Here is a 23,132-nt window from a genome sequence, read left to right on the forward strand (position 1 = left end):
ACATCCAATTTTGAAATGAGGAGAGAACCAAAAAGCCCAACGTAAGTCAGGTGTGGTTTTGATCAGGTAAAATATTACTCTACATAATCATCTCAGCCTATATAGCCTAATCATGTCACACATTTGAGGGTAGATTCTGCCATATTAAAAGAGCATTGATTTTTTTTTCATGGAAAAAGTATTAATGCAAAAGCTTGGAATGTTCATTTTGATACTATAAAGCTGTTTTCTCCAAAATTCATGATTAAAGTTCCTTCAAGTATTTGAGTGAAATTATAAAAAATAATTTTGCCTCCTGCTTTAAGTATACAATGTACTTCAATACTTAAGAAATGGTACATTATTTCTGTTGATGGGCTGAATATATTCATAAGTAGTTTTATGTTTTCTTCTTTCTGTTTTCTTATTCATTTACTTACCTTTTTTGCAGTGATACATACTTTCAATGCAATGTTTTTTTTTGCCACTTTTGCTGGCTGGCAAAATACAAAATTAGTCTATGGATCATTGATTCTAACTGTTCCATCTCTTTTGCTATAAAGAGAAAATTATTATTTTTTGGTTCACCCATTCGAGAGTTTATGAAGCTGAACTACCCTAACACATTTGTCTCAATTTAAAGGCCCTTCCCTGTCCTTGTCTTTTTCAAACCCCTGAGATATTTTCACACCTTTACACACCAATTACTTGAGCTTTTAAACAATGAAGTTGTGGTAATAAAATAAAGACATTCTATTCAATACAAGATAACACTGGACCTGGAGGGAAAAATCCAGCAGGTTTTCCAAATCAATTAAACCCACTTTCACTGTTGAACTAGGGAAGGTAATGCTTCAATCAAGACGATTATTTGTTGTGTTTTAGATTACAGTTGTTAAGTGCTCATCTACAACAAAGCCTACAGACCGCATCCCTCCAGAACCAATGTTGAGTAGCCCTCCCCTAAACATATCATTGGTTGCATATCAAACATATCATTGTACTGACTCGGTAATCGCTGGAGGTGACGTAGAAGATGGGCAGGAACGCCAGCCAGATGATGCAGGTGGTGTACATGGTGAAGCCGATGAACTTGGCCTCGTTAAAGTTCTCGGGGCACTTCCTGGTCTTGAAGGCGTACACGGTACACAGGATGACCAGGACCACGTCGTAAGAGAGCGACAGGAGCATGCTGGAGTCGCGGACGTTGCACTTGAGGATGACGGTCTCCCGCCGCTCTGGCAGCGTGAAGCGGCGCGTGCCGGGCACCTCCAGCAGGAGCCAGACGGACACCAGCACCAGCTGCACCGAGATGAGGCTCAGGCAGATGAAGACCTGCGAGCTGGGGCTGATGAAGCGGGGCCGCTGGGCGCCGTCCTTCACCCCGCCGAAGATGCGGGCGATGCGGTTGGTCTTGGTGAGCAGGGCCGCGTAGCAGACGGCGAAGGACGTGCCCAGGCCGAGGCGGCGCAGGGTGCAGATGGCCGGCGAGGGCTTGGCGATGAAGAAGAAGGTCATGCCGTAGGACATGAAGACGCCCAGAAGGAGGATGTAGCAGAGCTCGCGGCCCGAGGCCTTGACCAGCGGCGTGTCGTTGTTTCGGATGAAGACGGCGGCCACCAGGGTGGTGCAGACGAAGCCGGCACAGGCGATGGCCATGGGGCCGATGGCCCAGGCGTCCTCCCACATGATGTAGTCCTCGGGCAGGTCGTAGCAGCCTGACAGGTCGTCGCTGGGCCACTGGCCCGGGCTACAGGGGGCGCAGGTGAACTCGTCGGCCAGGTACTCGTGCACGTCGCAGGGCGTGCAGATCCAGCAGCAGTACTCGCCCGCCTGCATCTTCTTCATCTCGTTGCGGGCGCACGGGTCACTGCACTGGGAGGTGGGCGTGGCGACCCCGCCCTGGGACCAGCGAATCAGCTCGCCGTTCAGGGTCAGGGTCTCCGCCCACTCTCCCACCTGGATGTAGCCGTATTTCTCCGTCGTCTTCTGGTAGTTGTAGATGTTGTAGCGGCCCATCCCATCGCCGTTGGCATCAAACTTCACAAAGCTGTCAATCCCAGGCGGAGAGAAAGGCGCTGAAAAAAAGAATACTTTTGAAAGATGGAATTCTGAGGTTTTATGCATTTACACTGAATAAAGATTTTGTCGACACATACATTCAAAAAACCAAAGAACTCAAGCACCAGACTTGCACGAGAAAAGCAATTTAAATCAGAGAAATAGCATATTATCAAAAAAATAGGTAATAGCTTTCTGCAGAGTAAGATACAATTGGATTTTTAAAAGGTGTACATAACCAGCCTATTTCATCAGCGAGAGTCATAATTGCTAAGTGTGACCATTCTTTTCATCACCTTTGATGGGTATTGTGCTATTTGTCTGAATTATGTGTCTATCAGCTGCTGTGACTTGGGGCATCTTACCAGACAACCAAAAGTGCTTTTCAAAGACAGACTTTCAAGCCACCCCACAAAAGAAACCAAATATTCATGATTCAATTTCAAAAAACTGCCCATGGACACTTGTCAGCCAGATGGCGAGGAAACTAGCCTATATGACCTTTCCCTCAGGTTAAAGATAATAGTATACTGTAATGGAGCTACAACAGCAATAATGGAACAAAATGGGATGCAGACAATAGTGTTGGAAATGCAACTGTTTGCCAGCCATGTTATCCAGCATGTTAAATCTGTGGGTGCTTTTGTTTGGAACTGGTTACTTACGTATGGAAAAAAACTTAAAAAGCTAATTTTCTTTTTGACTTGGTGCATTCATTCTTAATAGTGCCTCACAGGATTTGAACTGCCTTGTAATATAGCTGGCTGGTGTGTCACAATCTGGACTGCTGTGAACACATGATAAACCACACTGGAAAACAGCTTGTCAGTTAAAGTGCAATTTTGAGTTTATGAACTCCATAAATCACAGAGACAGTCCCCTTCTCACCACACTGACTGCTTTCTCATAATCTGCTCGATAGATCTGGCTGTTCGTTGAGATGCCTACTGTTTTTTCATTCAAATAATATTAAGGATTTCACTGTAAATATATATTATTTTAATGGCCATAACTCTATTACGAACCTCTAACATGCTCAGTCCTAGAAGGGACATATACAGCATATCTGTAGCCTCACCTTGGCACAGTTACGGTGCTGTCATTCACACAGTTCTGCCAAAAGGCACTTTCATTAAATTAATCCTTAATTTATTTTATTAGACAAATGACTCAGGTGAGTTTGAACTTTGCTGATGTTCAAGAAGTCAAGGAGGTAGAGTGACAATATCACTTTGTGTGACATGTATTATCTATCTATTGCATGCCTATTAAACAATGTGTGGCTTTACATTTAATTTGTTGCTACTAATTGAATGTGAGTAAACTTAAAAAAAATAAATAAATAAGCAACATTTAAAGAATTCAAATGAAATATCAGAAATATCATAACAACATGAATCTAAATAATTATGCGCAGTAGCAGAATGACCAGCAACAACATTTTCAAATTGATTACTTACATCATTAGAGAGATCATTATCCCTGTCACAAATACCAGTTTGATTTAGATAGGACGTGGAAACCCTTAGATGGCAGTATTGCCTTCTAACATCGCAGAAACAGAAAAGCTTCTTGAATTTCAATGAAAAACAGTTTTTTTTTATTACTTTAACTCTGCCGATGATCAAAACAGTGTCTTTCCCAAATTAAAATTCAACAGGCCACCCATCACCATGCTGCTGTGCTCCTGAAACACTTTGCATTCATTTATCAGCAGTTTATCCTGTAATTATGGCAATTATGTCTAAGTGTAATTATAGCAATTATAATGATTCAATATGAAATTGTCGCTCTGAAGTAACAAACGCAACATTGCCAACAATAACTGTAAATGTATGGAGAGTTTCCATCCCATCTTCCTCTAATGAGGTGACAAGAGTCACGCAGGAACCAAGAATGGATTTTATTAACAACAATATCAGAACTATATTTTTATCACAAACATTCCAAGTCAGAAGTATAACATCTGTTTTAAAGGCAAACCTTTCCTTAGCCACACAAAATTTTTCATACACATGATTTTTGTAACAATTAATGATTAATAATACCCGGTAAGGTAGGAAGATTAAAAGACTGGTGCTCCAATTCATGGATGAAGTGCATTCCGATTGTTGAAATAGGCACTTGAGGGTCTACCAGCTTTGGAACACAATTGACAATTCATGAAATATGATTCATTCTAGGGTAAGCCAGCTAATGGGTTCTACACATGTGTGGTTTGTCTTTAACATAGAATAATATATTTTGTACAAGGTACTTTCTCAGTAGCTTACACAACATTATTCTTTAACTTCAGGGAAGGAAAATTATTTTCATGGCTGATGGTCTGATCCTGTATTGTGTGACTGTGTTGCTGTGCCTGTTGCATAGACATGAGAGTATGTTGTTAACTTCCTTTATATTTCTGTGGCATATTGTACCACATTTAACAATGAAACTACACAAAAAGCTTTACCTGCTTGAGTGTTAAGGGAATTAATTCATAATTATGTTGCCTGATTACTGCACCTACTTCAATTAACTCGGTCTGTAGGTATACAGCTGTGAAATTGTACATAATTTGTTAAAGATTTCTTACTGTGGTTTTAATGGGCTTCAGTTCATCTTTTTTAAAAGCTTTATAAAACACAAATACACAAATATGCAAATACTCAAATTTGAAGTTTTTTGTTTCTGGAGAATCCTACTTGCTAATTGTAGTTTTCTACTGCAACTGTTTTCCTCAAGTGTAGGTGGCAAATGACATCGCAAAAATGGATTGCATTTTATTTTTTAGCAGATCAAAGATTCATACTACTTAAGTTTACTATATATGGTTAATGTATTGCTAGTAATACACAAAGTATCCTGAGTGTGGTCTTCTTAATAAAATAAAAGTAATAAAAAAGAATAAAAGTCAAACAACTATAGAGGTCTCCAAAAGTCTGAACTGAATGACTTTGCAACAGCTGCATGGCTGAATAACTTCAGATGCTGTGAAAACACTGTTTGATGTTTGTTGAGAACAGGTGCATTGTAATTACCTTCAGAGAATTATGCAGATTGCATTGGATAACATAACTCAAAATAACTCATATCTATATATCTAGAGCACTTATTTTCTCATTCATGCCATTTTATGAAATTGGCTAAAATGTGCTGTGTGCCTATGTAACAGAAAATATATATTTTACAAGGTACCAGGGAGGCTGTTAGAAGGGAGAAAGGTCAAGATGTCCAATAAAAACTCATTTTAAGCATCCCCCATTACACAGATATAATGATGTGCAAGAAAACATGAAAGCAATCAAAAATCTCTGCTATTAATCAGTAAGGTTGGAATGTGTGTATAAGTGTGGGGTTCAAAATGTGATAACTCGAAAAATAACTATACCTACCTGCTTACTAATGTTATGTGCATGTACAGACTTGTTTGGCAATGTAACATGTAAATGTAATTTTAATGATATTATATGGTATTTGTACTGTAAAGCAAACATTAAATGTTTGTGATGTCTGTCTAGTTTTGCTGACTAAACATATTTATTCAATAAGATAATTTAGAATTCTTAGGTGGAATAAGCTAGGCCATGCAGGTCAAATTCTAGTATATTTCAGTTTCACTGATATGAATGTTCACTGTATATATCTATAGGAAATATACAGTATTTATGACAAAGGACCAGCTGCAGACAAGAGCCTGAAGTGACATCACTCTTACATTCAGAGAGCAGAGGTCACATGAGGTGAAAGGGAAGTCTACTGTCATTATTTTTTAAAGGGCTGGTCTGAAACACTGTCAGCTTTACATTTGGATCACTGTCTGCATACAGAGTAAGATTTTTTAAATTCTTTTCATTTTTGCACAAGCAAAAAACATTATCATATAAAAGCAACAAGCATTAAAGAATAAATGTGTAGGGAAAGTAATAAAAAAAAGGCCAAAGGGTCTTGTACAAAACACTTTCCTTATGGAACAATCAAAGCAAACACATCAACAAAAGAAAAATAACAACAATTTTTAAAAGGGTGACACTAAAAGAATGATGATGCCGGATGATACCAAAGTTTGAATGCGATGGGAGCAAACATACAAATTTTATATCTCTCATGCATATTTATCCACATTTCCTCTATGATCATGCATCCTGATATATGCTAAATCTACACATTCACTGAAAGTGAGGTGTAAATGCTTGTCTTTACACAAGCTTCAAAGCCATGCTCAGTACTTTCTCTTGGGATGCACACACTAGGCACACAACCATAACCTGTTTTTCAGTGCTGCACTTGCCCTTAAGATTAGATGTGTGTGGGAGTTTGTATGCCTTGCGAGTCACCCTGCTCTGCTTTGTGTCATTGATGTAGCGGTCTTACAGGGGGTGACACTAAGCTTTGACGCCAGGGTCGGACTCCTATTTTATGTCTTCCCGGCATTGGCTCTCGTTGGCTCTCGTCCGTCACCTTCTGTGCCGCCTCACCCTGATGTTTTCCTGTCACCCTTTCAAATCAGTGCAGAACAAAAGCCTTTTAGCTTAGCTTACAGTATATACATCACTCAACCAGGCCCCATTGGCTTTAATGCATGACTCCTCTCCCCAAGAGCTGTATTCATAATAGTAGCACAAATGTATTCCATTTAAGGCTCAGGCTGAGCATATACTCAGAAGATATGTCTATCAGGTTTAAGATGTAAAGTGTATAAGTCATCCATAGAACAATTTCTTGCTGTGTTCGGTCTGTGTTGGTCTGTGGCTTGAGGGGTCTGTACACAAATAAATCAATTAAATGAATATAGTTGTCGCCGAAGTGGGGGGTTCATCATGGGACATTTACATATGACAAAAAAAAATCAAGAAATCAGAAAAAAAAGGATCATGATTCTCCCAAATAAACAAAAGCCTCAAGGGAGAGTGAGCCGCTGTTGCTAACAGTCACATTCAGAGCTCCTCTCCACCTGTCTTACTGCCGTCTCACAGCTGGCGCTCGAGACTGCAGGTATCATCATTAACCTGTCCGTGTCAAATAATCTCATAATTTATCTCATAAATCTGGCGTGTTATTATTCACAGCACACAAGTTGAACTTCAGCTTTAATGAGCTTTTAGATGAACCAAAAATGATCTCTTTGGATGCTCGCATCTTTGCTCACCATTATCTCGGGTGCGAGTAGTTCTGAAGGGCACTGTAATTGAATAAGCTAGTGACGTTCAAGCTGTCCATAACTATTATACAGCTTGTATGTTTCTGTATTACTAAGTATATTCAACTCTATTCCACACTTGCAGAAAATAACAATAATAAAATAAAAATACAGTATGGTCTTTAAACTAGGATGAAAAAAAACCCCACTGCAGAACGGTTTTGGAGGGGAGCAAAGAGACACAATTTTTCTGGTGTCTTTGAGCAGCAAGACATATTTTCAAACGTGGGAGACCGAAAAGTTTTGTTGCTGTAGCTTAGTATTAAACTCTCAGCTCAATACCCCCCCCTCCCTCTTTCCCCACCCACCCCTGGCCAACAGGCCATTTTTCTGCAGCCCTCAAATGCTAGCAAAAAATGGCAGTCCAAGAAATATTATACATACAAACAATAAAAACACAAGGAAAGGGGAGGGTAAATCACATTTATTTAAGCTGAGGTCTGCGATAGCTCTGATCTGTTTTCTGCAGATGGGGAGGAGGAGGTGGGTGGGTGAGAGATGACAGAGAGTGTGTGGGTTAGGGGTGTCTGAGAATTCTGGGAAAAAAGGATTTCAAGCCAATTCTCCTCAAGCAAATGCTTAAGTAGATCAAGTTTAAAACAAGATTGGAAATTTTTCTTTTGTACCTTTTGCTCAGCAGTTAGGTGTGGCTCAGGCCTTCCATAGGGTTACTTCAATGATTTGTAAACTCTAATGACAATAGCAGCCTGCCTGTACCCTCTTATATGGCTACACTGCGTCTTCATTATTTTGAGAAATAACCCATGACATGGAGAATCTTAGCATTGAAAACAGGAATGATTGGATAACAATATGTATTGCCTTGTATTAAACAGTGGTGATACATACAGTATATCTTGTTTATTGCGGAAGCCATTTCCCCCAAGGCTTATAGCCTTGCCAGAAGATTCTGTCATCTGCTTTGGATTTTTCAGTAAACAGAAGCTTTGAGGAAAAAATGTGTAGGCGTGTGCATACATTGCTTTACTCCTCACTCTCCGTCTCTGCTCTGAGGTAGCCAAACATGTATTGACTTCTTAGTTTGATCTGGCAGTGGACCTAGTACATATATCACTTCTCTGTAACTGTCCTTTTTTTAGTAGGGTTGGCTAGCTTATGGAGGGCATGGTGTCAGCCTCTGTTTTCATTTGCAACTGTTCGCCTATGAGTGTCAATAACATCATGATTACTGCAATGCCTGCCTTATATGTAAAACACTATTTTAACATTGGTTTCATCTACATAATTTATTGGCTTAGCATATGCACTTATCTGGGGGCTAATTACACAGTGTACATTTGAGAGGCAGCAGAATACTAGAACTGCACACACTTGTAATGCAATGGAGATAAGCACCATGCTTTAAGGACACACCAGCAATGCCTCAATCAGGATCTGAACATGCAGCCTTCTGATTTAAAAAGCACCTTCCCAACAAGCAAGACACAATATTCCTATTTCCTAGTAAGGAAAGTAGAACATATGAACTTCAGGGATAAAGAAAGTTAAGTGGATGGCAATGAAGCATGAGGAATATGGCTCCCTCTCTCTCCCAACCCATTGTTTTTTCAGACAAACTGCAGATGTTAAAATATTTAAGATTGCGTGAAAGGTAATTCCTGCAGGAGGAGAACTCCACAGTGATCTTTTCATTTGAAGATAAAAGCCAGCCAAAGACCCCAGGGCTTTTACTACATCAATCTTCAGTTTCACAGAACAGCATCAACAGCAGCAGAGATGCAAGTCACCAGGTCATTCTCAACAGAACAGGCTGTCCCGCTATTTAACATTCACCTTGGATGCCATCGCTATCGTCATCATCACCACAATCATGTTCATGACCTATCAGAGGCAACAGTTCTAGAAAAAAAAAGTTGTCGTCTTCAAAGAACATACGACATAACGGAAATTTAATTATCGTCATTGACAATGGGGCTTTTGAGCATTGATTTATAAGGCTGGTTTGCTAACTTCAAATTACATCTGAGGATGAAAAGCGGGATTGAGATCCAGCTGCGGACAGAATGGGTAGCTATAGGAGACTGATGTGGGAGACAGCAGTCCCAATTACGGAGAGGGAAAGAGACCTCAGAGGGACCACTCACTGCATCCCCCAGCCCCCACTGCTTCCTCTGGATGAAAACAGATGCGGTTTGTGCGAACGGGGATGCTGCCTCCCTCGCTATCATTCCAGACAGCGCCCCACAGCCTTTGATTCGCTGCTTGAAATATGAAGATGGTGGATTTCAAAGAGAATCATCTGCTGATGCATGCCATCCCACCCTGCACCGCTCCCCCTGTTCTCTCTCCCTCTCCGCAGAACTGCAGCATTACCCCAGCTTTTCCCCAACGCCAGGACTGAGAGCTAAGAGCTTTACTTCTCATATGTTCACAATTATCAGACATATTCATGGCACATTTAACTGTGACAACTTAAAGCCTTTCATATTCCAGACTTTTAGCAAACAGGACGCCTGCAACTGAATGTAATCATTCATCTCATGAAGTAGAAAATGCTGCAGCTTTGTTAGCCGCTGTCTGGCCGTTGATTAGGCTGTCGTGAGTACTGCATGCATTCCACCGTTACAGCATGGATTCACCTGCATTTGAGAATGGAAAATTTCATCACAAACAACTTACCCTTGAAGTTGATGTCGAGTAAGTAATCCCGATACAGCTTCCTCCCGTCTAAGACTTTCATGGCATCGCACAGCTGCGTGGTGTTGGAGCATAGCGTGCGATGCATCTTGTGTAGAGCGTGGGCCATGGCGTACACAGCGTTCACCACAAACATGATCTTAGACTCAGGCTCGAAATTGGAGCTGTTGACCGCCAGGTGCTTTGCGCACGGCTGCAAGTGCTGAGGTTTGTCCCCGCCCACCCCACTCAGGGTGCACTGAAACTTCTGCTCCCAGAAGTCCTTGTACCAGGGGTTGCGCAAGTTGGAGCTGGGGTTGAGGTTCTGGAAGTACCTGTTGAAGTCCCTCACGGGATGGGCGGCCAGCTCCAGAGTGATGGCCCCGTCGGCGACGTTCTCGTTGCCCTTGACGATGCTCTCCTGGGCCCCCCAGCCATCGCTGGCAATCCAGATGAGGGAGGCGTTGAGGCGGCCAGCCGCGGCCAGCAGCTCCCGGGCGTCGTCGCTGCGCATGAACAGCACCGCCACTTTGGCGTTGGGCTTCAGCAGCAGCTGGCGGATGACGGCGTCGTACGACTTCTTGGCGTTGGAGCGGCCGACCTTCTCCGAGGTGGAGATGCAGATGTTGCGGAGCCGGGCCTCCTGCTCGAAGGCCTCGATCCCCGTCTCGCCGTAGTCGCCTTCGGACGCCACCGTGGACACGTACGTCCAGTTGAAGAAGCGCAGGATCTCGGCCATGGCCTTGGCCTGGTAGAAGTCGGGTGGGACGGTCCGGGCGAAGTAATCATACCTGGTCTTGTCGCTCAGCTTGGCACTGGTAGAGGCATAGCTGATCTGAGGGATCTGGAACAGTCGCAGTAAGTTGGCGACCTGTGGAGAGAGTGCAAAATCATGAAATGATCAACTCAATAATGAGTGACTGAGTACTGTTCTAACCCCAATTAATATTTGACATAACATTTTACACAGAAACAGTGCTGAAACTATCATGCTTCCATTGTATTCCACCAGGTTTTTATAAGTTGTCGTATTGTCAAAAAACAAACATTTACAATTGTACATAATTGGAATGAAAATTTTAACAAAAGTTTAATTCAAATGGGAAAATAATTGTGAAAAGAACTGCAGGATATTTTAATTTGTGCACGTTCAAACCCCTTCCATCTGATGCACTTTCCTTGTCCTTTTCTTTTAATCTGATTAAAATAATAATTTTCTTCCTTTGTAGTCGCTATTTGTTTGAGTCAATCAACACTAAACCTTCACCATTAGGGCAGAAAACTCTGAACCAACCGTCAAATGATCTCTCATGATGGGGAAATGATCTCTCATGAACACCCTGAAGTAATGATTGGAAAGAGTTTTGGATTCCCTGCAGCTCATGGGAAGATTGAACAGACGGACACAGTAGTTTACAGAATTTGCAAAGCTTAGATATCACAAAGCAACAAGCAATGTGCAGGCACATTGGCAAACTGCATCCAACAGAGTTCATAGAAATAACCAAGTTGGAGGCACCTATGTCTGTTTTCCCTCCCTCATTCACACATGAATTACCTGCTAAGCACCAAGAGACCATTGTGTATAACAAGCCTGGTAAACATGTTATGTAACTTGTTATATTATGAATTAGATATAAATATACTTTTGTATATATTGGAATGCTTGTTTTTTTTCCTTTTAAATATTCAAAAGGCTTTTTAGGGAACAACTGACAGCCCTAGTTTGGTTTTCATGAGTGAGTAAAGGCAGTGCTCCCATTAACCGGTCACTATGTTTAATGACGCATCATTACTGTCATGGCACATGGTGCCATGATCAATACTTGAATAGCCTGAGCAGAATAGTGACCATTCAGGCAGCACCTGCAGTCTTTTCTATTACACTGAACTATCCTGTGGTGATACGCTTATATGGTTACAGACGTATGCCTACACTTCTTCATAAACAGGTAGAAATGGAGCATTGTTTTGGGTCATGTGGAGATAAATGAGTGTTTCTCTGCTGATGTACAAAGTCAGCGGTATTCCAGCTTGTCAGGGTCTCACTGTGGCCGTTCTGTCGGGGCAATAAACGAGCTAAAGCTAAATAAACTGCGCTCACCAGCAGAGCATCTGATTCCCCCTCATTAGCACTGTGTGGAGCTGATAGGCTTAATTACTCCCATGCTGCACTGATGGGACTTCTCACTACGCTCTTCTCTCTCTCCCGGTTCACTGTGGTTCCATCGCTGAGGGACGGCTGCATGAAAGTACTCTGATTACTGGTCAGGGCCCCTTTCATCACTGCTGCACCCTTCCTCTAGTGAGAGCGTGAATTGTGAAAGCAAGCATACACAGAAAAAGCCCAGAAGAGGAGTTTAAAGTATGTAAATATTAGCTCTGATAAAATCGTGGTTGAAGTAGACAATGCTGAGAGCAGCTCCAGTGCTGACAAGTAAACATTACATGGGTGGTGGCACAAAATGTATTTTACTAATTAGGAACTGATTGGATATAAGGCGGTTTTACCAGCACGTAAAATACAGTGAGGCATAGGTCATTTGTCCCACATGGTTCAACAGCTAATCATTTTTCAAGAAATAAATTATGTGCTGTATAAGTTAAAGTCGCCTTCCACAGCACAGAGTGGAAAAAAAGCTACAAGCATTGAAATAAATGTGTCCTCATAAACACAGCTGCTTCGGGGCTGAAACAGGGAAAACAACAACTACGCTATAACGAGAACAATGACTAATTGTCACCCAAGAAACACGCATGATGGATAACAACGGTTATTTAACGGGAGAGTGTGCTGAGGTCAGAATTCGCTTGGCTCTTTGCCAGGATTCAAAAGCAACATCTTGAATAGTAAAGAGATTGCGGATTTAAAAAAAAAAAAAGATAGGGAGGGCAGTCTTTTGTGTGGTGTGGTGGAATGGCAGAGAGGATTTTATGCAAAACTATGCAAATTCCCTCAACTCTGTCACAAGAGCTATGGGAGAACCATGGCACACAGTGTAATAATGGCAGAGATACTCTGGGGCCAGTTACACAGCATGTGAATCTAGTAACTTTTTCAAATACGTTGTCTCAATTCTGGTGAGCAACAGTGCATGTATTTATTCATTTTTGTTTCAACATGTTGTATTGCTGTCCCTTTCCGAACTGTTGTACAGAGCCCCAGCGATGCCATATGGGGTGGGGAGTGTCAGGGGGGTTAGCACAATTCCAAGGGCCCTGGTTGACAGGGACCCTCAAAAATTTTGTAATCATAATAGTGCAAGGATGGGGAGGCCTGGGTGGAGGGGCCCAGTGTGAAATGTTCATGGGGCCAACCCAAAATCCCTGGCAGTAATTTAGCTGAGCAGTTGAGGGGAGAGCAGGCAGGTAATGGTGGATAGATTTGGCAGCTTTGGCATCTTTGACTTTTGGCAAATTTATTTGCGAGATTCGAAAGCTAGCTGAAACAAATTTATTCCCAGCAGCTCAAAAAAAAAAAAAAAAACGCTGCCTTTTGCATTTTATATTTAAATAACCAAGAAGGACTTTGGCTTTCTGCAAGACAAGAATTCCTGTAGGTATTAGCTTTCCATTGGTTATGTTATGGATTTGGCATTTTTGGCAGACATAATATGTCTTGTTCGTTTCAAATTTTTAAATAAGTCTGGAAAACCAGCTACACACTAATGAAGTAGGAATTGAACAGACAGTGGAATGAAGTAATGTTACCAGCCAGGGATTCAGGATTTCGGGGTATTTCAATTGTCAGTGATTCCATATTTGTTTATGGGACTGACTTGCTTAGATCTTTAGAGAGAAAAATGCCCCTAATCCAAAGTTCACATAGTGGGCAAGCCAGTGACTATTTTACATACTAGAGGACAGCTTGTGTTTATTAGAAAAGAAATAATCCCTCTTTGCTAGCCTGTGGGTGTCTGGTGCATTGTTGGGAGGACTTAATGCAGTGGCTAACTTTAACCTACCCTACACCTGGCAGGGCAATATGATAAACCACTTATGGTCAATTGACATGCACAGTTTCCTTGGAAATGTCACCAATAGCAATGATAGTAATGCCTTGCTGGTCTTCTCTCCATGCCCAGCAAGACTGGGGTCACAATTACATAAGGCGAAAGGAAATTCTGTATATTTTATTGTGAAATTAATAGTTGTCTCTGCACTGTACCTAGTTTCATATGCCATACATTTGGCTGTGTAATATGTAATGAGTGAGCTGGAGTATATACTCTTGATACCGAGTAAAGATTGGTACAATATTTTAGCCATTTGATATGTATTGTTACTGATGATTCATAGGAAGTTAGGCTGATTAGCTCTGGCCAACAATCTGTCTTTCAAAGGAACAAATGAGATATATCGGAAATAAATACAGGGATTTCAAGCAATCCTAACAGTACTAGGCCAAGGCTAGCTGTGAAACCAATATTTGTTGGGCTTACGATGTAAAATCTCAATAACAAAAAAATTATATGATGATTTTTAGCCTGTTGTCATGACTTTAACACAATGCCAGTCATTCACACATGCTTTGCACAGGCATGGCCAAAGTAAACTGACTTTACCTGGATAGAGACACTGCTGAAGGATCCCCCAATGACACCCGCTATGGCTAAAGGGGTGTTTTCCTGCAGGGCGTAAGACCCGTCCGGGCAGATGAACTCGGTGTCATCCACTTTGGTGAGCGACGCCCTGACGAACTCCAGCGACTGCTCCAGAGCGTAGGTGTCTCGAGAGCAGGTGTCCAGGATGTGCGCCCCCAGCACAACGCCGGGCAGCAACGAGGGGTCCCGGTTGATCTCGTCGATGGCGAACAACATGGCCTCCAGCCGCTGTATCCCGCGGTCCTCGTTGATCCGTCCGCACTCGTCCATCCCCAGGCCCTTTTCGTGGACAGGGAAGAGGCCGCCCAACACCAGGTCTCCCTCAATCTTGATCTCCTTCCTGGTGAAGCCGGAGTCTCCGATTGACACGACGATCCCTCTGGAAAGCGTGAACAGCAGCAGCACTCCAATCGCCGCTGGCATATTTCTCATTTTCATTTCGGAAAAAGGGTGGTGCTACCGGCGATTCAGTCGGGGAGAGGGCTCAGAAGCAATGAGGCTCCCGTTTGACGTCCATGGAAGCGTCAGGAGGTGTCCTGTCTGGCTGAACATGGAGGAGGAGACTGCATGGGTTTCAGCTGCTGTCCTGCAAACAGATCAGCCAAAACACCTCACTATAGACAACTCAAATAGGGAGCTCTCTTGGACAGAAGGAGAAGGTCAAAATAATTTACTATTTTTTCAGAAATTTATGAGGTGTTAACAACACTACGCATTTATCTTAGTAATGGAAGACGTAATATACAGTCCAGTCCATAAGTATTTGGACATCAACACCATTTTTGTTGTTTTGGCTCTGCACTCCAGCACATTAGCAAATGAAACAGTGAAAATGAGGCTAAAGTGCAGACTGACAGCTCTAATGCAAGGGTATTTACATCCATTGTGGGTGAACCGTGTATGAATTACAGCCCTTTTTTGCTATTAGTTGCATATGGGACTATTATAGCTGTGTTTGTTGTCCTCTTGCTACTGTCCTACAGTATGCTTTTATGCATCTTACTAGTACGCCACTCTGAATATGAGCATCTGCTAAATAAAGGATTGTAACAGATGCAAACTGCAAAATATATAAATAAATACTGCAAGATGTTTTATGATAATTTTAAGTACTGTTTCAAGACAAGGGTGCATAACAATATAAAAAATGATACAATTAGCAATCAGTAATGTCCACTTTAATTTGAAGCACAATAACATTGTAGCATTTTAACAGCATGTGGTTCTTTTTCAAAAATGAAAATGTAATTTTGGAATTTCATGGCCAAAAATGTATATAATGAAATGAAAATTTCACAGAGTAGCAACATACTAACCTTCAATGCGTATTTGAGTATTTATTTTCTATTACGAAATATGGTCCTTTTCCCGCACACTCTCTGAAATTATGCCATATGGTATCCAATGGTTATGTATGGCTAATCACCCTGTGATCAGAGGCCGATGCATGCTTTGTGTTTTGATCTAGGAGCATCACAAAGCCTACTTAATCTCATTTCTTTCCTCAGATTCCCTGGTTGACGATACATTTGAAAGCCTGGGTAAATCTGTTGTGCTGGCAGCACCTCAAAGCCAAGCAACCCATGTCCAGGGGACTGATTCAATTGCAGATATTTCTGAACCCAAACTGACGGCATGCTTATGAATCACTTAGCATGTAGGTTTGTTTTAAAAGTACATAACAACATGAGAATGTTTAATGATAAAATACCATTCAGTCTATATAGGCGTCTAAAACTTTGACCACAGTGTAGAGAGTTCCGAGTGTCAAGCCTGGTCTTGCAGCATGCTTCACTGGCAAAATGTTCTGCGCTAAAATAACTGTGATAATATATTTTACTTTGATAGACTATATTTTTAACTGTGTAGGCCTGTACAGTGATGCCAAGATAACAAGCACAGATCTACTAGGAGGAAACAACAGTGACAGAACCTAACCACATTGGACACCTACAAACAACTGGGAATAGACGAAGTATGAAAGTCTGGATGCATTGGCAGTGTGTGCAACACTTCAGAGTGCTAATGCCATTTTAACACATTTTTCTTTTTCTGACACTCAAAGTGATGTAGTTGTGAAGTGTAAAATAATAAAAGGAAGCTTTTGCCTAGCCAACCAATTCCCAGGCTGTAGAAATAACCCGGTCAAGACCGTGAATGGGGACAGCCCCACTTCACTGCTCTGGCAACCTTTCAACTGAGTCAGAATCTAGTGGTTTAAAAGGCTTACAGACAGGTAACCCAAGGTCTACAGATGAAAATTAGCCACCCTGTCTGACTGGTACACTTACAGAAATGTCATTAATGTGCACTGAGCATGTCAAATAAACGAATAATAAATAAAACAAAAACCAAACCAGTTCATCACGTGTGCAAGATAACTTGTTGTGAAAAGTGGAATATTAAAGTCATGAATACCTGATGTTTGAAAACATTAATAGTAATACTAATGCACACTACTATTATTGGTCCAATCAGATGTAAGACACATACAGTCCATTGGCCCAGTTATGTCATGGTTAGCCCAGCGGTTTGAATAATTTAGAGGATGGACACCTCGGTTCCTATATCTTGTGGATGCTTATACCCTGATGTCAGGCATGCTTCTGCACTTTCCCTTCAGACTCAGTGCTTCCAGTTTTCCTATAAAGCAAACAGCTAAAGAATGGATATTTACAGATATTTTTCAGACACCTTTCTCTGCACTTCACGATGTGGGATTGGTTTTTGGAAGTGCTAAAATGTTGAATTTATTAATTATTAATTTTAGATTTTATACATCATGTGAAAAATGACCAAAAATGAGAGCAAGTTGCTCAGGTTGGATGCCACTGTTCAGACAGTTTAGCAATACCAATGAAAACAACCACTGATGTCTGCAGTACATTGTTGTCACTCCGAATTTGTGGTGAGAAATAAAACTGAAGTCAAAGGCATGGGCTTCAAACTTTCCTGGGTAAAACTGGCATTCAAAGAAACCAGAGAACACTTGAATATATCTTTAAAGATGTACATGATAATGAGAAATTGCCTAAAGACTAGTACATAATTTCACAAATCATCAGTAATGACCTTTTCTCATCACTAAAGATATGCTAATGCTAATACCATTATGCTGTTATTGTCATCACTAAGTAACTAATAAATGAAGGCACACATAAAAAAGTCCGCTTTTTTATTACCAAAATCTTGGAGTATTTGGGGCAACTCACATTTGTTCATGTTTGTTGTCCTTGGAAATTCAGTATTTATCATATTTCTCTTAGTATGCTGATTTCCATGTCAACCTCATTAGAATTAAAAGCCCTCTGTGCTTGGGGAAAAACAAATTTGCCGCGACTCCTCTCTCCCCCTGTTAGTCTGCAGTGCATGCTAATGACTGCTTTTCTTATACGCGGAGCAGTCTCTGTCAGCACTCGTTGAGCCTAAGATGATGCTCTGACACTACAGAGAGCAGTGGTTTCTTCACAGAAGCTAACAGAGGAATATGATTGATCACCATTACAATACTTACACACAGTAAAAACAAACTTGAGTGCTTTTACTATATAAACCAAAAATCAAGTAGAATTCTTGACAGACACTGTACTTCAGAAGGAATTATTAGTGTGGTTGCTTCAGCAACGCACTACCTGTTCTATTGCATACGTCTTCTTTTTCTTTTTATTTTCTTTCTGCCTAAATTTCTGCACTCTTCTCCTCCGACAGCTTTTAAGCTGCCATTCTAACTTTATAATATTCAACTTGGCTCAGAGCAGTGTGCTTTGTGTTCACAATTAAGTATGTGGAGAAGTAGGGGGTAGGAGTATGTCTCTCTGTGGGCAAGGCCAATGGGTGTTATGATTTTCAAGATGTTTTTACAACATTGTTCCTATTGAGAAAGTTCCCTACTGCAAACGTAATATTATTTTCATTCCACCTAAATTATTTCACAGAACAACTCCTACAGCTTGATTCCAACTCCTGATTTTGGATTATTGAGTAGAAAATCTTTTGGCCATTACTTTTAATTAAAACTGAAGTTTTCCTTCAAAAAGGAAAATTAGGCATTCATAGCGCTTCCCCCTTATCATTATAAAGTAGATGTGCGTGGAAACTTTAGTCTATACAGGCCTGTCTAGGGTCATTTGGACATGATTAATGGAAAAATGTGCATCAACCTCATTAATTCTATCATACATCCTATCATATAACAGGATAATCAGGTGAGAACTATGATTGCTTAAATAAACACATACAACCAATCATCTATCTGTTCAACAAATTAAAGTGGACCGCAGGGATGCAAGCCCTTTGTTCTATGTAAGGGCACACTTATTTCTCCCATGCATTATTTCTGGAATCTGCCTACACTATGTTACATTATTAATTGGCTTATGCCATGCCCACATCCAGAGCAACTTGCATAGCTTGCATTGGATTTATTATCCATTTATAGCACTGGAAATTTCCTTGTAGTTCCGTGCCTTGGTTGGACGTATAAAATCCAATCCTTCCAACCCCTGTGATACAAAGTGCAAGGCATTGGCTAGAAATCCAGTTGCATATCTACTGCTCTGTACAGCTGCCAAGCATTGAATGGAAAGGCATTATTATGACTGCAAATGGAGCTGTACTGCTGTATTCTGGAAAACAGAACAGGACCATGAGTGTAGCTGATCTATGGCCAATTCATTGTTAATACCGTTCACTGCATTGAAAGCATTCAATCAATTTAACTGGAACAGTGGCCGTCTTTAATTTTTTAATTTGTCAAAAATTTAAACCAATTTTTGTGACTATTAAGTCAAGCTTTTATTTTGAGGGTGAATTGCCCCAAAATATTAATGACCCCTCCTTAGACTTTAATCTTTGGCAAATGGCCATGGTATAAGCGGAAAAAATCCAATCCCGGGTGTGCATTAAGGGCTTTGAACACTCTGCGGAGGCTTCGCGGAGGGTGGCTCTTGGACTCCATGTCGTGCATTAAAACCCTTTAATACACACCTCATCATGGATAATTCCTAACTTAATATGCATAAAGGGCCACTCCTAGATTGGTGAGCATTAAACATGCAGTCATTGTGGGAAATCATTTTCATGGGAATAGGTGGTGTTTATCATTTGCGTGTCACAGGAAATTCAAACTGTCACATTAAAAATATTACTTATAATAACATAGAAAACCAAATTTATCATATAACCATATATATGGAGGTTGTCAAGGGGAGTTAAAAATGTTATTGACACATAAACTGGGAATAGCAGCATCCACTAATACTGTAGTAGTTTACAGACCTTGTAAATCACAGGTCTGAAAGATATGCGGTGATACATGTACTGTATGCATAAACTTACAAAACAGCCTAATGAACACCACAGTCACAACTTCCCAGCGTGTTAACGAACAGCCTAAAATGCTTACCAAAAATAGCCCCCTCATTTTATGAACTGTTATAATTAATAGGGCTCTTTTTGGACCACTGAGGAAATTTACAAAGTCTTGAATGTGAAATGTTTCCCCCCCAAGCCATCTACTGCCAACTTTTCCCTGTAAAGCATTTTGCATCACCCTGGGTGTTCCTTAATTCCGCGCAACAAAATAATTGCAGGCTAATCCAACAAATTTGGAGTTAATGTGCAAAGATAAAAATATTACTGAAATTATCTGTTACCCTTATGTAACCACTTTTTCATGCTTTCAAATTCCTTCACCTGAGCAATACACTGTATCTTGCCGAAAACGACAGACCGATAACAATTTAAAGGCCTCGATAGTTGAACGATATGATTGATTTCCATTCAGTTTTCAAGAATAGCACACTCTGCATCGTGACATTAAAATATTACATTAACTCCAGCAGACCGTGCCTTTTACATATTTGTATTATATAGCTGGATATTTGTGTAAAAACTGCGTCTGACATGCATTTCACCAGGTTAGAACAGCAGTGATTCACCTTAGATTCAAACCTGTAGCCCACTTCAGTTTAATTTCCTCACCCCATTCCGTTATTCTACAGCTATCAGGACTGCGCAAAGGGACAGCTGAGGGATTTTAAATATCTAACTCACCTGAACAGAAATGGGAAATTCCTGAGGCTGCCTGGTCATGCTGCATGCCAAACAATTACCTGCAAGAGCGTGAAAACGGATTCAGCACATTCCAGAATTGACTCATTATTGCATCAGAGACCGAAAGTATTTCATTCTCCCTCTAACTTTGAACAATTGGCAGATCAGGATTCTCAAAGTGACACTGTGAGGCAAGGAAGGGTGCTCTTTTGCTGGCAAAGGTTTCTGTTTATTAAGATTAGTTAGCGAATGAAATTGCCTTATCCTGTACTCGGTGAAAGAATGTTCCAGACTATTAGATGAAAATGATGTCACTTTGGAGGCAGAACAACACATTTGATCTCCTCGACTGCATAAAGAAATTGCAATATGATCAATATGAGTATGTGAAAACAAATGCACAAAATACAAAATAGAATAACTATTAGGCCTACTACTACTATTACAACAACAACTACTATTACTATTACACACACACACATGCAGTACTGACTGGGTTTGGGGTGTCTGTTTTCATTCAGGATGCTGTAAGGTGTACATTGTGTCTTGTGGAAAACATCCTAACTTTCAATATGACATACAGGCAAAATCAGCTTGGTGTTGTACTGTAACTTCAATCTCTATTTGAAATGCTCCCTTCAAGCTGGCAGTTTCGATTGCCCAAAAAAATGTGTATTAGAATTCCTTTGTTCATGTGCTGTAATTATAGCACAGTAGTGTAAGCATGTGTTACATCGCTATTTACAGGATAATTTACATTTGCACAATCTTTTCAGGTATATGAATATGCATGGTCAGTATTTTATGGTTCATATAATCTGTTCAGATATTCTATTTACAGTATGTCCATATGTGTGTCTGAAATTTCTCAGTTTCTTTTCAACATATGATGGGGGTTGAAGCCTAAGGCAAGTGTCCACTTCTGATTGGACAATAAAGACATATTCTATTCTATTCTTTACTTCCTTTGAAAATAGATGAAAGGAACAATTGCATTTATGTACCTTTTCAATAGAAAGTAAACTTCATTCCAATGAACATAAAGAAATATTCCTCCTCAAAAGATGCATTGCACTTTTGCCCCTTTAAGTACAAGCCTATAAGAAAACAAGAACAGCAGAAACTTATAGCATGTTAGGGCCGAAAAAAAGAAAAAAGAAAAGAGTACTATTCAGGACTTCACAGACTACCTGGATATCATCTAGCAGAAAATCAGTTTGTCCTTGCTAACATATGCAAGAAATTACTAAGTAGTCAAACTTAAATAAGAACCAAATTGACTAATTCAATGAAAATATGTCATTTTTTATGTTTTTTTTTCAGGGTCTCTGGGAGAGTGGGTCAAGCAGTAGCTCTGAGTAGTGCAGAGGTGTACTACAGAGACTGAATCCCGCCTGTGCCAGCACCTGCTGCGGTCAGGAGCCCTGCAGGGCACAGTATAAATAGAAGGAAGAGAGGGAGGGAAGTAGGGTGGCAATCAGCAGGGTATTTCCTGCCTCGGTGCGCAACAGTAACTCCTTCTGTTGGATCAGGTGCTAGCGATCTGACTGAACCGCTCGCATTAATTTGCTGTCCTCCAGTGCAGCCCATTTCAAATGGTTCAGAGGATGCTCCTGCCCCAAATTTACAAATAGCATTGAAATTTATTCTCTAACATTTAAGCACTACAAGCTGGTAAAAAAGAAATATGGACATAGACATAAAAATGTGTTGAGAAACAGCCAGAAGAATGGGACGCAATACACATTTAAACATTTTCAAAATGATACCAAATATAAAACACCTTGTGGTTATATTGATCCTGGCCCTTATTTAGCTTTCTTAGTGTGGAAGTATTTCCCCTCCATATTCCTTTCTACTATAGGAATGCTATGGTACTGAGGAGGCAGACATGCAGTGACAGTTTCAAATGTTCAACTGCCCCTTGTCCACACACACACACACACACACACACACAAGTATATATACACACACACGCGCACAACATACACTGATGCATTTCACCACTGGGACACATCTGTCAGTATGTCAAGATTCCTTGTTACAGCACCCTCACAAAAGGAGGTCAGACACACTTGCACATGCTTCTCCTGCCTGCTGACGTTGCACAGAATGTGTACACAGGTTGTTGGACCTTCTAAGATCTGTTTCGGCCTGTTTTTTTCAGTAATGGCTCTCATCTGCCTACACTGTTTCACAGTTGTCTTGCAGTGACAATTTTAGGTTCAAGAAAGTACTGTGTTACTGCTGAGGGACGCATCTTTATTAAGTCAATAAATGCCTTCCTTCACATTTAAGTAGGACTGAGATCCATTTCTCACAAATTATAATGGGACAAAAAATATTGACAATACTAATACAGCCATCAGCACTAATGTGAACTACTTTTTGCATCATAATGCATAAAAGAAAACAGTCTTTCAAAATGGGAATCATTAGAGCAAGAACAGAAATTAACAATGTTACCCAGTGAGCCAACTGCGCCTTCTGTGGGCATTGTATGCAAAGCTACCTGAATGAATATCACTGAGAAACAATACAGGCTATGATGCCACCAGCATTCACTATTTACACTTCTGTGAAGATAATTATAAAGCCAACCGTACAGCTAAAAT

General features: G+C 40.7%; 1 protein-coding gene across 3 annotated transcripts in view; it reads right to left on the reverse strand.

Moving 5' to 3' along the window:
• grm3 (glutamate receptor, metabotropic 3) overlaps window positions 1–23,132 on the reverse strand; it is a 39,716-nt gene that overhangs the window by 4,266 nt on the left and 12,318 nt on the right. For 2 of the 3 annotated variants that reach the window (XM_064343109.1, XM_064343110.1), the window contains exons 2-5: window positions 20,518–20,576; window positions 14,425–15,049; window positions 9,863–10,730; window positions 988–2,057 (exon numbers count right to left, since the gene is read on the reverse strand). In XM_064343109.1, the coding sequence (XP_064199179.1) occupies window positions 988–2,057; window positions 9,863–10,730; window positions 14,425–14,901 (2,415 nt within the window). In that variant the 5' untranslated portion in view covers window positions 14,902–15,049; window positions 20,518–20,576. The remainder of the gene's footprint in view (window positions 1–987; window positions 2,058–9,862; window positions 10,731–14,424; window positions 15,050–20,517; window positions 20,577–23,132) is intronic. The other variant, XM_064343111.1, reaches the window with a different exon arrangement.

Source organism: Anguilla rostrata, chromosome 7 (genome assembly GCF_018555375.3).
Source record: "Anguilla rostrata isolate EN2019 chromosome 7, ASM1855537v3, whole genome shotgun sequence".
Classification (NCBI taxonomy): domain Eukaryota; kingdom Metazoa; phylum Chordata; class Actinopteri; order Anguilliformes; family Anguillidae; genus Anguilla; species Anguilla rostrata.